This window comes from Perissodus microlepis, chromosome 1 (assembly GCF_051167445.1).
Source record: "Perissodus microlepis isolate ML-2025 ecotype Zambia chromosome 1, ASM5116744v1, whole genome shotgun sequence".
NCBI classification, from domain to species: domain Eukaryota; kingdom Metazoa; phylum Chordata; class Actinopteri; order Cichliformes; family Cichlidae; genus Perissodus; species Perissodus microlepis.
The window spans coordinates 6,514,178-6,527,037 of NC_140461.1; the positions used below are offsets into that span (position 1 = coordinate 6,514,178).

The 12,860-nt window shown below is 38.8% G+C and overlaps 1 protein-coding gene across 1 annotated transcript; it reads left to right on the plus strand.

The window, feature by feature from the left end:
• Positions 1 to 200: 200 nt before the first annotated feature.
• On the plus strand, positions 201 to 11,413 carry tdp1 (tyrosyl-DNA phosphodiesterase 1). The gene is made up of 16 exons (XM_084928127.1): positions 201 to 343; positions 2,300 to 2,893; positions 3,613 to 3,656; positions 5,010 to 5,065; positions 5,272 to 5,368; positions 5,495 to 5,529; positions 6,258 to 6,350; positions 6,641 to 6,811; positions 7,284 to 7,362; positions 7,559 to 7,735; positions 8,157 to 8,205; positions 8,365 to 8,431; positions 10,152 to 10,259; positions 10,603 to 10,705; positions 10,811 to 10,916; positions 11,174 to 11,413. Exons 2-16 carry the CDS (start codon positions 2,302 to 2,304, stop codon positions 11,245 to 11,247), a joined length of 1,851 nt encoding a protein of 616 aa, XP_084784253.1. The 5' UTR covers positions 201 to 343; positions 2,300 to 2,301; the 3' UTR covers positions 11,248 to 11,413.
• The last annotated feature ends 1,447 nt before the right edge of the window (positions 11,414 to 12,860 follow it).

The window sequence follows — 12,860 nt, forward strand, 5'->3', positions numbered from 1 at the left end:
TTTGCCACCTCAAACAAAACAGAACCATCTATACACAGTCACAGGTGAAAAACGTATTCAGACAGGTTTTTATTGTTAACTAAGAAAAATGAATGAACCTCATACAATCTTTGGTGCCTGCAACATGCATTACCTGTAACTCTTTTGCATCTGGATCCGGTGTAGTTATAGCGGAACTAAATGACAGAGCGCAAGTTTCCACACGGACTCGCACTGCTTGTGATTCTCCTGCACCGTGGTTTCTCTTTATGGATGTTTTGTGTAAAGTTTGGTAGCGGTGGATTGATAAGAGTCTGTTCTTCCAGCAGAAACAACCCGCGCCACTGCGCATTGATCTGATCCGGTAAAACAAAGAGTGCATTTGTTCAGTACAGCAGTGCCGCTTTCAGCCACAGTCTGCACACCTCTGCACTGCTGATCCATAAATGCCGTCTTGCTTTCTCTGCTGTGTGAATTTATGCACTTATTCATTCTTATGCCAGCCAAATATTTAGTCTGATCGTGATGTTTTGCACGACTGCATGAGGCCTGCTTTTACCTGTTTTTAATACAACAGTGTGATCACAGGAAATGCACTCTCTGTGCTGTAATTTTGTTTTGTTTTTTTAATTTGTCTTTATTTACAGTACTGTATATCAATTTTGGACCCACCCCTCGTTTTTTTAAATCTTCATTATTATTAATATTATTTATATATTTTGCTAGTGAAATGGGAAATAGGTAGAGCGATTAATTGAAACACCTGGATGTAAATGCAGCGTATAAGGCAACGGTGGAGTTTGTAAAATCTAATGAGCGTGAAAGTCAATATTTTTTATTCTTCTGTCTTAATTCTTCAGCACACCCTGAACTCTTTCGGCAAGCGTTCTTGTCTTTTCTTTAAGCAGTCTTCAGAAACAAACACTCAAAGCTCTTCTTTTGATCCTGGCTGCATTTTGTTCTATTTTCTCTCAAATTGATCCCACACTGCTTCAATAATGTTGAGGTCCAGGCTCTAGGAAGGCCAATTAATGTCCTTTATTGTGTGTTTTCATATCCAGGTATACCTTTACTCTAGTGTACTGACAGTGTTTAGGATCATTGTCATGCGGAACAAAAAGAAGCTGATGTCAATTAGATGATTTCCAGATGGTATTGCACGCTGGATCGAAATCTGATGGTATTTTTCTCCGTTCATAATTCCATCCGTGTTGACAAGATACCCGACACTACTGAAATGCTGCCTCAAACCACTGCAGAGCCTCCACTGTGTTTTACAGATGGCTGTAGATACTCACTGACTTCTTCTCTACACAGACCTGTTGCCACTGATTTTCAGTACAGTTCCTGCGTATTTTTTTTCTTCCCATTTCCCTTCCTCAAGAATGGCTTCGTGACAGCCACCCTTAGGCTGAGACCATTTATGATAAGGCTTGAGTGAACACAGTGAATAGATGGATCACCCGAGGGTCCAGATACATTTCTCGGGGCCTGTGTCTGGCCTTTTTCTGTTTTTCCTGTTTTGTTTTGTTTTTTTAAGGGATTTATTTTTAGATACTGTTCGTCTACTGCAAATAGAATTATAGACCTGCTACTTCTTCTTTTATCCTCCCCTTGTCCAGTTTCCTCATTTTTCTTTAAGAACACTCTGCACACTATGCTGAGATATCCCAGGTTTTGGGGTAATAGTTCTTTGGAATAGTTCTTGATCATGAAATAATACTATTTCATGCCTGTCAAGCTGCTATCTTTGGCATTTTTTATAGATTAAACTAAAGAAATGGGAGTAAATTCTGTGTTTTTGTGAATAGGTGGCAGTAACAAAGTGCTGAAAGATACAGTTTAACATTTGTTCTACTGCTAAGTTGTTTGTGATTCCTTAAATTATGTGCTCTTATGTGATTAAGTGACTCATGGATCAGTGGCTTAACCATTCCTCTAAACATGGTCAGGTACAAAGACTGGATGAAGAAGAGTGAAAAAGGAAAAACTTTAAAACACCTTTAGAGAGTCTGGAGAAGTATTGCTCAATTTGTAAAAAATTACAAGGGAGTTGGAAGAAAAATATAAAGAAATGAGGGATGGCTCAAGAATTTTGCCCAGTAGGCAAAATAAAGACTTTTGCTCAGTTGCAAACCATTGTCATTGTCAGTAATGATTCCCACTAGATTTCTAAAATTCTTTAAGCTTCACTTGAAATTGTATAATTACTGCCAATTTCATAGATTATATGTTTATAATGGAAGCTCAAAGTGGATGTTTCAGCTATTTGTGTCTCTGTGTGTGACATAGACTTGGCTTCTCTGTTTTTATGATTCAGGCATGTCTCAGGACAGTCAGCACGGCAAGTGGACCATCTCCAGCAGTGATGATGATGACGATGAGGCTCTTCCTCCTTCAGGAACTGCAACATCTGGTTCCCGTCAACCCACTGAGTCCAGTTACAGTTCCTACCGATCTGCTACTCCATCACCACCCGTGGAGGTGAAACCAGAGCCAGCCAAACCACCGGTGTCCTCTCTCGCTGTTGGCTCAGAAGCCAGGCAGTCAGCCGCTAAGAACCAGTTAAACCCAGTGAAGTATGAAACCAGCCCTTCACTGGCTGGAAAACGCAAGAAAGTGGCGTCAGATAGCACGGGCTGGGCTCTCTCTGATAGTGATGAAGATGATGGAGAGGTGAAGGGAAAGAGTTTGAGTGACTTGCCAAAGAAGGCGCCTCCAAACCCCAAAACAAAGAAGCCAAAGGTGGAGAGCGAGCGTCCTCCAAGTCCTCACGGCCGACTTTACTACATCGATGAGCCCGATGACTTCTTTGAGTCCCGTCTTCCTCCACTAAATGACACCTACAGGTTTTACCTCAACAAAGTCACAGGACTGGAAAAGAAGTACAACAATGGCGCTCTGCATATCCGGGGTGAGTTTAGAGAGAACAAAGCTTCAGACACTGGTGAAGAGACAGGTTACCGGTTAGAGCTTTCAAACTAGCAGGGAAAGTTTTTTTTATTTCATTTTATTACCTTCACCAAAGAGCTTATGTGATTGGTTTGTTTTTCCTCTGTTTGTTAGCAGGTTTACTCACAGTTATGGATTTATTTGAAAAAGTTTAGGAGTGGATGCAATAACTTTTTGAACCTTTCTTTACCATGGTGAGATGGTATTTTTTTCCATATACATATCAAATGGAAATAGGAAAAATTAAAAACCATTGTCTCGTACAACCATTGTACCAATTCACAAAAATGACCATTTTAAAGAGCTTTATCCTTTGTGGTGAAGACCTTAGAGTAATGTAGCGAGAAGTCTAGTTATCCCATTTCAGCAGTCATTTGCAAACATCAGGGAGATAAAACATCAAAGGAAGCAACATCTGGCAGACCCAAGAGAGCAGCCATCTGCTAAGTGACAAATTCTTTGTCAAAGGCACAACGAACAATGCTACGAGCAAAGAAAAACAACAAAAAAGGGAAACTGGCAGTTATATTTGCCATTTGCGGCTCAGCTCTTGAAATCTTGGTTTTAGTTTCACTTCCCCTGTTTTTGTGATTTCCCCTTGGAAATGTCTCTGCTGCAAACTCCCCAGGCTTAATGGTTTGGCTTTAACTTATAATCCAAACTTTTTTTCCTTTTATTTAGACATTCTTTCCCCATTATTTGGCACCTTGAAAGAATCAGTTCAGGTGAGTAAAAATAATTATGCCGCCTTTTTCTTTCCACAGATGTTTTTATTTTAAACAACAGTGATAAAACAAACAATCAAAAAGCAACAACCATCTATCCCTGATAGTTCACACATGGCACTCCACTTTCTCAAAAGAAAAAGTCCACTCAGAAAAAAGGGCAGCAAATCAAAAAGATGCATGTCTGCTTGACTTCCTGTTAAATTCACATCTCCTACAAAACTCCAAAAAAGCCCCAAAAACATTTTTAAAAAAATGTTTACCTTTCTGTACATATGTTATTCTTTCTAGTGAAAGGTTGGAAATCATTTCTCTCATCCACTGTGTTCAGACCGAAACAGCGATTACTGGGCTTTACCCCTGTGTATTTTCCAATTCACTTTTCCTTGACCTCAGTAGAAAATGAAGTCCAGGGAAGATGTGTGGAGGAGAATTCATAAGGAGTTGGGGGGAAAAACAACTGTGGTGATCAGAGAATCCAACTGTGCTTACAAAAACCTGCTTAATAATATGACAGTAGGTGTTGTGGAAGAAACAGGCTATAAAGTGAAATGAAATGTTTGCCACGTTGAGATTATTTGCTCATCCTGTCCACTCATGTTTTACATCCCAGTGGAATGGTTCCAGTGTATCTCCTGTTTTTATTAAAGCTTCCTGTGACTGAAGTCTGAAGTCAAAATACTGCACTGCATTAGCTGAGGGCAGAACTAATGCACTTTAAATATAATAGAAAATATATCTTATTATTATATATAAAAATCTACGCTCTTGACGCAAGATCATAACTTCTTGAGAAGCAGATTTTATTACAGCAGCTTAATTTTCATAGCTCACCTGTGGGTTTAACAGGCTGCCGTTAAAGGCTTAAAACATATCAGCAGTTTATGAACAAAACTGAAAACACACTATTAATTTCTATCTAGGTCACCAACATAACTTATCAGTCATGCTGGTGCCTGATGGTAAATTGTGAAATGACGTTATCCTCTATCCTTTCATAAGCGATGGTTCAGTGTGTTCTTTGCCTTAGGAGCTGATAAAGGAGGTGTTGACACATTTCTTAAGCTCTTAGAAAATGCAACTGGCTCTTAATGCCTTCAGATGTATAACTCAGTTAGGATCATTCCTAAACAAACCCGATTAGCCAACCACAGCCCTGGTCTCCATACTGTGTATGCAGTAATATGCGGAAATATGTGGTAAACAGCAGCTGTTGGATGGGTTACAATGAAACATGCGACAGATCCCTAAGGATGAATTTGATGACTTTACTTTTCATGTGTCAGGTGAAAAACTTGGGACATTGCAAAGAAGTAAAAGTATGGCTATAAACTCCACTCTCTTTCTTTATAGTTTAACTATTGCTTTGATATTGCCTGGATGGTGAAGCAGTACCCATCAGAGTTTAGGTAAGTTCTGCTTCTTCTTTCCTGTCACTGTACTATAACTCCCAGATCTCAGGTCTGATGATGTCCATATAAAAAAAAAACGTTATTAAATTAAAAATCACAGTAAAATGAGAGAAATGAGTCAGACCATTGAGCAGTGAAAAGTACACTGGGGTGGAGGAAGGTAATGGTGCAGGGAAAGCTAAACTCTGTGTTTATGTTTTCAGGGATTGCCCAGTTCTGATCGTACATGGTGATAAGAGGGAGGCCAAAGCTCGACTCATCCAGCAGGCTCAGCCCTTTCCACATGTGCGCTTCTGCCAGGTACAGGCTGGCCCACACAGGAAACAGCTGTTTATCAAAGGGAAATGGTTGATATTATTTCCACTTTGGATTGCCGTTTAGGTTGAGCTAATGTTTTTATTTGTAATCATTTTTAAATTTTTGCAGGCCAAGCTGGACATTGCTTTTGGAACTCACCATACGTAAGCATTGTTGATGTCTAAAAGGGGTGCTGAGAGCAATCTAAAGCCTTAGGCTTTGGTTCACATATCTACACTCCATTTCAAACTGTTTTTTTCCAGTGTCTATGACATTATACAGATCCAGGTTGTAAGCACAGAAGCCCAACACACCTGCTGTGCTTTTGTTTGTGAGGAAAAATCAATAAGAAGAAAGTTGTTTTAAAGAGGAAAGAGCTAAAACCATTTGTTTCATACACAAAATGAATGTGAGTCATGCAAAGCTACCCTGGTCATGCAAAGCTACCCTAGAAGAATAAAATAAAAAAAATAAGCATAAAAATACAGATGTAAATGAGCATAAAAAGTCAATCTAAATTTATTGACTACAAACTAGCACGACTATTATGTAACCATATCAGGCTTTGCATCATTGTGGTCATTTTGGCTGTTTTCTTGTCAAAAATTGTATTAAATTTTATTCTATGTGGTATTAAAAGCTCTTCGATAAACACTATAGTAAAGATGGTGTGAGATATGATGATGTGAAAGACCGATAAAGTCGTACAGAAAAAAAATACTTTAAGTCATTGCTGCTGAAAGTGGTTTTACAAGCTATAATCAGGGCGGGACTTTTCACAAGACTGCAAACAGTCCATTGAAAATATGTTTATGTTTATATGATCCACATTGCAGATATTATAGGCCTTTTAGCTTGCTCTTTGTTGTATTGTATTGCTGTGTGTCATCAGGAAAATGATGTTGCTGTGGTATGAGGAAGGCTTCAGAGTCATCATTTTGACCTCTAATCTCATCAGAGCTGACTGGTACCAGAAAACACAAGGGTACGTCTATTCTTTATTTATTGTTGTCGTTGTGGTTTGTTTGTCTGTTATCAAGGGCATGGGAAGACTAACAAGCCAAATTTGATCCAGCTTGGTAGCAATGTGGTTTATCACCAGAGAAAAAGAGCCCTTCCAGTTCAAGAAGGGTTTGGAGTCTGCAATTTGGACTACTAGCCCTACTTCTTATGAGCCACTTTAAAAGTATAGAGACTTATAAATAATAATCATATTGTAATTAAATGTTTCGCTTGGTTGTGAAAATGTCCTTAAATCAGTTTTTCCCAACCTAGGATGTGGATGAGCCCTCTGTTCCCTCGGTTACCAAAGGAAAGCAGTGCAAGCGCTGGTGAGTCGCCCACCTTCTTTAAGAGGGACCTGCTGGAGTATCTGGCATCGTACCGTGCTCCAGAACTTGAAGAGTGGATCCAGAGAATCAAAGAGCATGACCTGTCAGAGACCAGGTATACACAAGATGCTCTTCTGTATTTCATGGTTGTAACAAGTGGCTATTTGAGTTACTGATTCCTTTTTACCAACTCAAAGCAGTCTGGAGTCTTTCTGCTCTGACCTCTAGCACCAACAAGGCTTTTTTTTTTCTTTTTTTTTTAAACTGCCAGTCACTGGATATATTTTTTTTCATTTTTGGATCATTCTCTATAAAGCTGAAAGATATGGCTGTGAGGGAAAATCCCAGTAGAGCAGCAGTTTGTGAAATAAATGAAATGAAGTGGCTGGGAGTATAAGTCTAACTTTTATTATAAGTAGTTTAAGTTTTGGTTTCTGTAACGAAGAAGCTTCCCAGCTCTGACAATGTATCCAATCTTATCTTATATCCTCTTATCTTATTTTTTGAGATGCAAAGAGACAGAACAATATAATCAGTGCAATAACGCCCAGATTACAGTTTGTTCTACCTTTGTCTTCTGTTATCAGGGTATATTTAGTTGGCTCAACCCCAGGAAGATATGTAGGTTCAGATATGGAGCGCTGGGGCCACCTGAGGCTGAGGAAGGTAACGATTTCCTTTCAACTTTACTGTGCGACTATATCACCACTGAGGTGTTGCTTTTAAAAAGTTGGGTTATAATGTTTATAGAATAGATAATTTTCTGCAAAATGCAAGTGATTAGAAGGAAAATGGCTAAAATATGCAAAATATATGACTGGATTTTCCCCTTCTTCTGTTTTTTTGTTTGTTTGTTTTTAAGCTGTTGTACGAGCATACAAATCCTATTCCTGGCGAGGAAAGGTGGCCAGTGATTGGCCAGTTTTCCAGCATCGGCTCTATGGGATTGGATAAATCTAAGTGGTTGGCGGGGGAATTTCAGCGCACCCTGACCACACTAGGAAAATCCTCTCTTCGCCCAGACCCTCCTATGCACTTGGTCTGTCCAACTACAGCAAAGATAATGCTGTTTGCTGCATGATCAGATTTAAAAGAACTGTCTGCTGGTGTAGTCACTGAGTTTATTAAGACAGGAAACTTTTTCACTCAGGTTTTCAGACTTTTTTTTTTCTTATATATTTGAAAACTTTAGCACTAAATAATCAATCAAGCAGTTGCCCGCTTCGTATATATTCAGGGTTTTGTTGTTCCACTCTTACTTCCAGTCGTTCCTTTTGTTAGAAAACTTTGAGAAGATATTTCTCCAGCTTGCATTATTGAGCCACTTAGCTCATTTTATGACCTTTGTGTTCTTTAGCATTAATAATTACTAGGCAATTGCTATGTTTGACCACAGTTTATTAAAAGTTACAAAGCTCTATATTTCTAAAACAAGTTTTTAATGGGACCTTCTTTTGCAGCTTTATCCATCGGTAGAAGATGTGAGGACGAGTTTAGAGGGATATCCAGGTAAATATTCTTTTTACTCACATTTGAAATACAGTATATTTCATTTAAATAACAAAACTTTTTCAGAATACCTTTAGTATTTTCAATTTGGTTTTTTTAAAATATTTCTGTTTTTATTATTGTGAATTTACTTGTAATATAAACATTTTTGTGCTCCAGCTGGAGGCTCTCTTCCCTACAGTATCCAGACAGCTCAGAAACAACTTTGGCTCCATTCTTACTTTCAGTAAGTTCTACCAAAGCAAAATTCAGTCCTGCTGTTAGGGCGCAGCAGTAATCAGTCACTTCTAGTGTGCAAGTATGATTGCAGTCTCCAGCTCTTTTTTTTTTTTTGTTTGTTTATTGTCACATCTGTTTTTAACACAGAATCCTTCAGGTTGCTCACAAATCAGAACAAATCAGTAAATAAAAGCAAAAAAAACCAAAACAGCTCAGAAGAATCAGAGAAGTTCAGGAGCACCAGAAGGAAAGCAAATAGTGCGGCTGATTCCAAATAACTCACTGCACATACCAGTTTAAATAAACAGTTGGGTTGGACTAATGAATTATCTAAGATTATTAGCTTGTATCTAATTTCAGTGTGCATATGGGACCACAATTTATTACTGTAGCACAAACACAACAGATGGCAACTAAAGTGTTGAAGAACATTGGGGAGAAATTAAAACAGATGAACTGACTGGGTGTTTAAAAACAGTTTTAATAATGTAACTAAACGCTTTGAACAAATGAGAAACATTTAAACCCAAAGGATAAAGGACACTCTTTCGAGGATGCCAATGTTCACATTTTGGACAGAGAGGACAGATGGTTTGAAAGAGGAGTGAAAGAAGCCATCTATGTCCACTGTGAGCGACCATCTTTGAACAGAGGCGGGGGTTTACGACACCAACTCTCTGCCATCTATAATCCAGTTTTGAGATCCCTTCCCAGACGCCTTAACGCCCACTCACATCCTGGGCCTCTGACCTCAGGAATTCGCATGATAAGGTGGGGCCAGGTTTCACAATGAACACACCCGAAACTCTGGCTGATTGGGACCCACACCCGCTTTCACACCTTGGCTCAGGCGATTAGAGGATCATCAGGGAGTCCTTTTGTCCCTCTGTGGGGGGATACTCCCACTAGGTTTATATCTGGGACTCTCCACCATTTGACCTTAGAACTGAAGAAGCTTCTCGGATGAGAGGTGAAACGTCTTCAAGTAACTTAAAGAAGTCCAGACGCTTTTCTTTGCAAGCTCCTTTGACTACGATGACCTGGATGACTGAGAACCTTCACAGACATTTAAACCCAATATTTGATCTGAAGAGGTGGTCAATACTGCACACAAATCATAATCTTGAAGTTGGGCTAGTCTGAAATTTGGTAGTGGAAAAGTTTTTTAGTTGAGATTTTAATGAGGTGGAAAGCCTGAAGTCTGGAAGTTTCAGAGCTGCTGCTGAGCAGCTGTACTTTAAGAGCAGTGATCAGCTAACACAGCTAAATGACCAGAGTTATAATGGTTTTTCAGGTCTAGCAGAAACACTGGGATTTGCCTATTGAGGCAATTATTGAGATGTGAGAAAATGTATTTAGATTAGCCATAACGTAACATTCCCAAAAACAGGAAAAACATTGAAGTCATGGCCACATATGGTTTGCTCTGTTATCTTCTGGGTTATATTTGACATCCAGGTGTCCGAGTTATTCCATGCATGAGGTGGGCCGTAACTAGGCCTTGACTTTTACTTCTTGGCGTTCTCTGTAGGTTTTAGAACAGCGGTCCCCAACCTTTTTTGCGCCACAAACCAGTTTATGTCCAACAATATTTTCATGGACCGGCCTTTAAAGTGTCGTGGATAAATACAACAAAATAAAACCAGTTCCTGTACCCAAAAAAGTTTGGTACAGTTTGCACACATCTTTTAAGTGATCCGTGGATTCTTGTGTGTGGTTGTTTTTAGCCGCTGGAAGGCAGAAGCAACGGGGAGGAGTCACGCCATGCCACATATCAAGACATACATGAGGGCATCTCAAGATTACTCTCAGCTTGCCTGGTTCCTTGTCACAAGGTTTGTGTTAGTGTGTCTTTGCATCTGTTCTTTTATTTCTTATATAGCATTCACTGCTAAAACAGGGAGAAATTACATTTTCATGCAAAACTAGAAATACGCTTTTCTTGTGGGTTGCAGAATTAAGAGTAGTATGCATTTATAGTTATCTTTTCCTGTGTTTATATAATTAGTAATACAACTATGTGGTTGATAAAATTAGTTTTCTATAATCAGTGATAACATATTCTTGTGTAATGGTTGCATCTTGTGTTGTATCATTGTGTTTGCCATTAGTCTGATCATTTCCTGGTCGCCTGAGCTGTAATAAAAAGTTTCACTTTGTGTCTTTGGTGGGTTTCAGTGCGAATCTCTCCAAGGCAGCATGGGGTGCGCTAGAGAAGAACAACACTCAGATGATGGTGCGTTCATATGAGCTGGGAGTCCTCTATCTGCCGTCCGCCTTTGTAAGAGCAACATACAATTTAATTGTGAAGAAAAAAATTTCTATTGCCTTTATCATTATTATAAAAGACCTGATGTGTAGTAACACGATGGATGTCTCCCTACAGGGCATGAAGACATTCTCTGTTGACAAAAATCCATTTCCGGTCTCTGCGTCCTTCTCGGGTTTCCCTGTGCCATTCGATCTCCCCCCTACATCCTACACTACTAAAGGTACTGGGTGTTTTCTTGCTTTGGAACTAGACTCCAGGAACTGTAGTTTTCAATACTTCAACGTTGACTTATTTTTTTTTTTTTAGTCCTAGAGGTTTTTGTGTGTTTTCATCCACATTAATAGTTTCTGAAAACACTATCAGTGTGGCTCTAGCACCCACCTGGCTCTATGTCCTGCATAATGTTCCTTTTTATCTGGTAAATCAAAGTATCAACACTTTGAATTTAACTTCACTCTTTTCCTTCTTTGCTCTCAGATCAGCCTTGGATCTGGAACATTCCTTACAGCCAGGCTCCCGACACACATGGCAACATCTGGGTTCCCTCCTGATCACATGCACACACGTCTCATTTGAAAGTCTGCTGTCTGTACCTGTTAGTTACTGTGTTTAGTTGTTAGTGGTCATTAACATTTTTCTAAATACTTTTATACTGTACCATATACTCATATGATTTCTACCAATAAATAAAATATTGTTAGATTTGTGTATTTGCAATGTCAGTTGTTGTTTTTCAGCATTAGAATAAGATTTAAACATAAGAGGTTGCACTCAAATAGCTTGAGTTATAAATCTTCATATATAATTCCAATTTAGAATCCCAGGAGAGGTCTGATGTGATCTTATTTTGGCATAATGGGGGAGGTTCTGTGTAAATTTACTTAATTTAAAGTGACAGCTCTGTATGAAACATCCCTTTTAAGTGAAACCTGTTGCATAGATTCATAAATGTTCAAGATATAAGCTTGTTTGCTTCTTAATATCATAAAGGATAAAGCTTGTATAGGATTTGGGGAGAACATTAATGGCTCGTTTTTTTGTTTTTAATCGCAGATCTGCACGCATTCCTATTCTTGGTGGTCGGGATTTACAGCACTTTGTGTTTTGTTTTTTTTACTATCAGGTTAATGATTATATCCATATATGTACCCCTTGGGGTAAATTAATTACTGATTAAGCAGTTTGAAAGAGCCACAACCACGTTTTCTCTCTTTAACTTGGGTAAGTTCATCTCAGCAAGATGGCTTTTTTTTCACGTGTTTTAATGTTAGCTCGCTACATATTTACACTGGTTAGAATTAAACATATTTACCAGAAACCTCAAATTAGCACCTATACAAATACAGTATGTTTTCCCTAGATCTTTAAAAACCCAGGGTGCATTAAAAAGCAACTATTCATTGCTGTCTGAATACCCTTTTTTTTTTTTCTTAATCTAGCTTCAACAGCTCTTTCCAACATCGTCTCATCATCTTCATCCCAGTGTAAATACTACAGCTCTGCACATCTTCTCCAGCATCGGACGCTTCCTCTCCATTCCTAGGGAAGAAGTATCTTGGGGAGTAAGGCATCTCCTCACTCTCCAAGATTGCGTTAAGTGATCTGGTCAAAGATGTCTGCTCTCTCTTCAAGACATCTCAATACCTCCACAGGTATGTCACCTGGACCAAGTGCCTTTCTACTCTTCGTCCTCTTCATATCTGCCCTTTCTAATTCTCTATAATTCCCAATCCTTTGTCCAGGCTTCTCTCTCTCTTTCTCCCTCGATTTCTTCATTCATAAGCTCCTCAGAGTACTCCTTCCATCTTCTCAAGACACGCTCTCCATTTGTTAGTACATTTCCATCTCTATTAGGCTGCACATCCTTTCCAAGTCAATCTTTCTGCTTAGTCTGTAGATCCATGTTCTTTATATTTGTAATAAGTTTCCTAAACAAGTTAATGCGTACGCTACACCTGTAAATTCACACAATGAGCATCTGGTCTGAATTAGGAGTTAAATTAGGATTCGGTGTATAAAAAGTTATTTTACAGCTTAGAAATAATTGCAATTGGGAATGTAAACATTGAGATGTACTCTCTAGTGTGTAAACAGAACAAGAAGCAAGATTATACTTTCAGCTTCTACTGGGTTTCAAATTTCTTCTTCATTTTTGTCTGCTTCC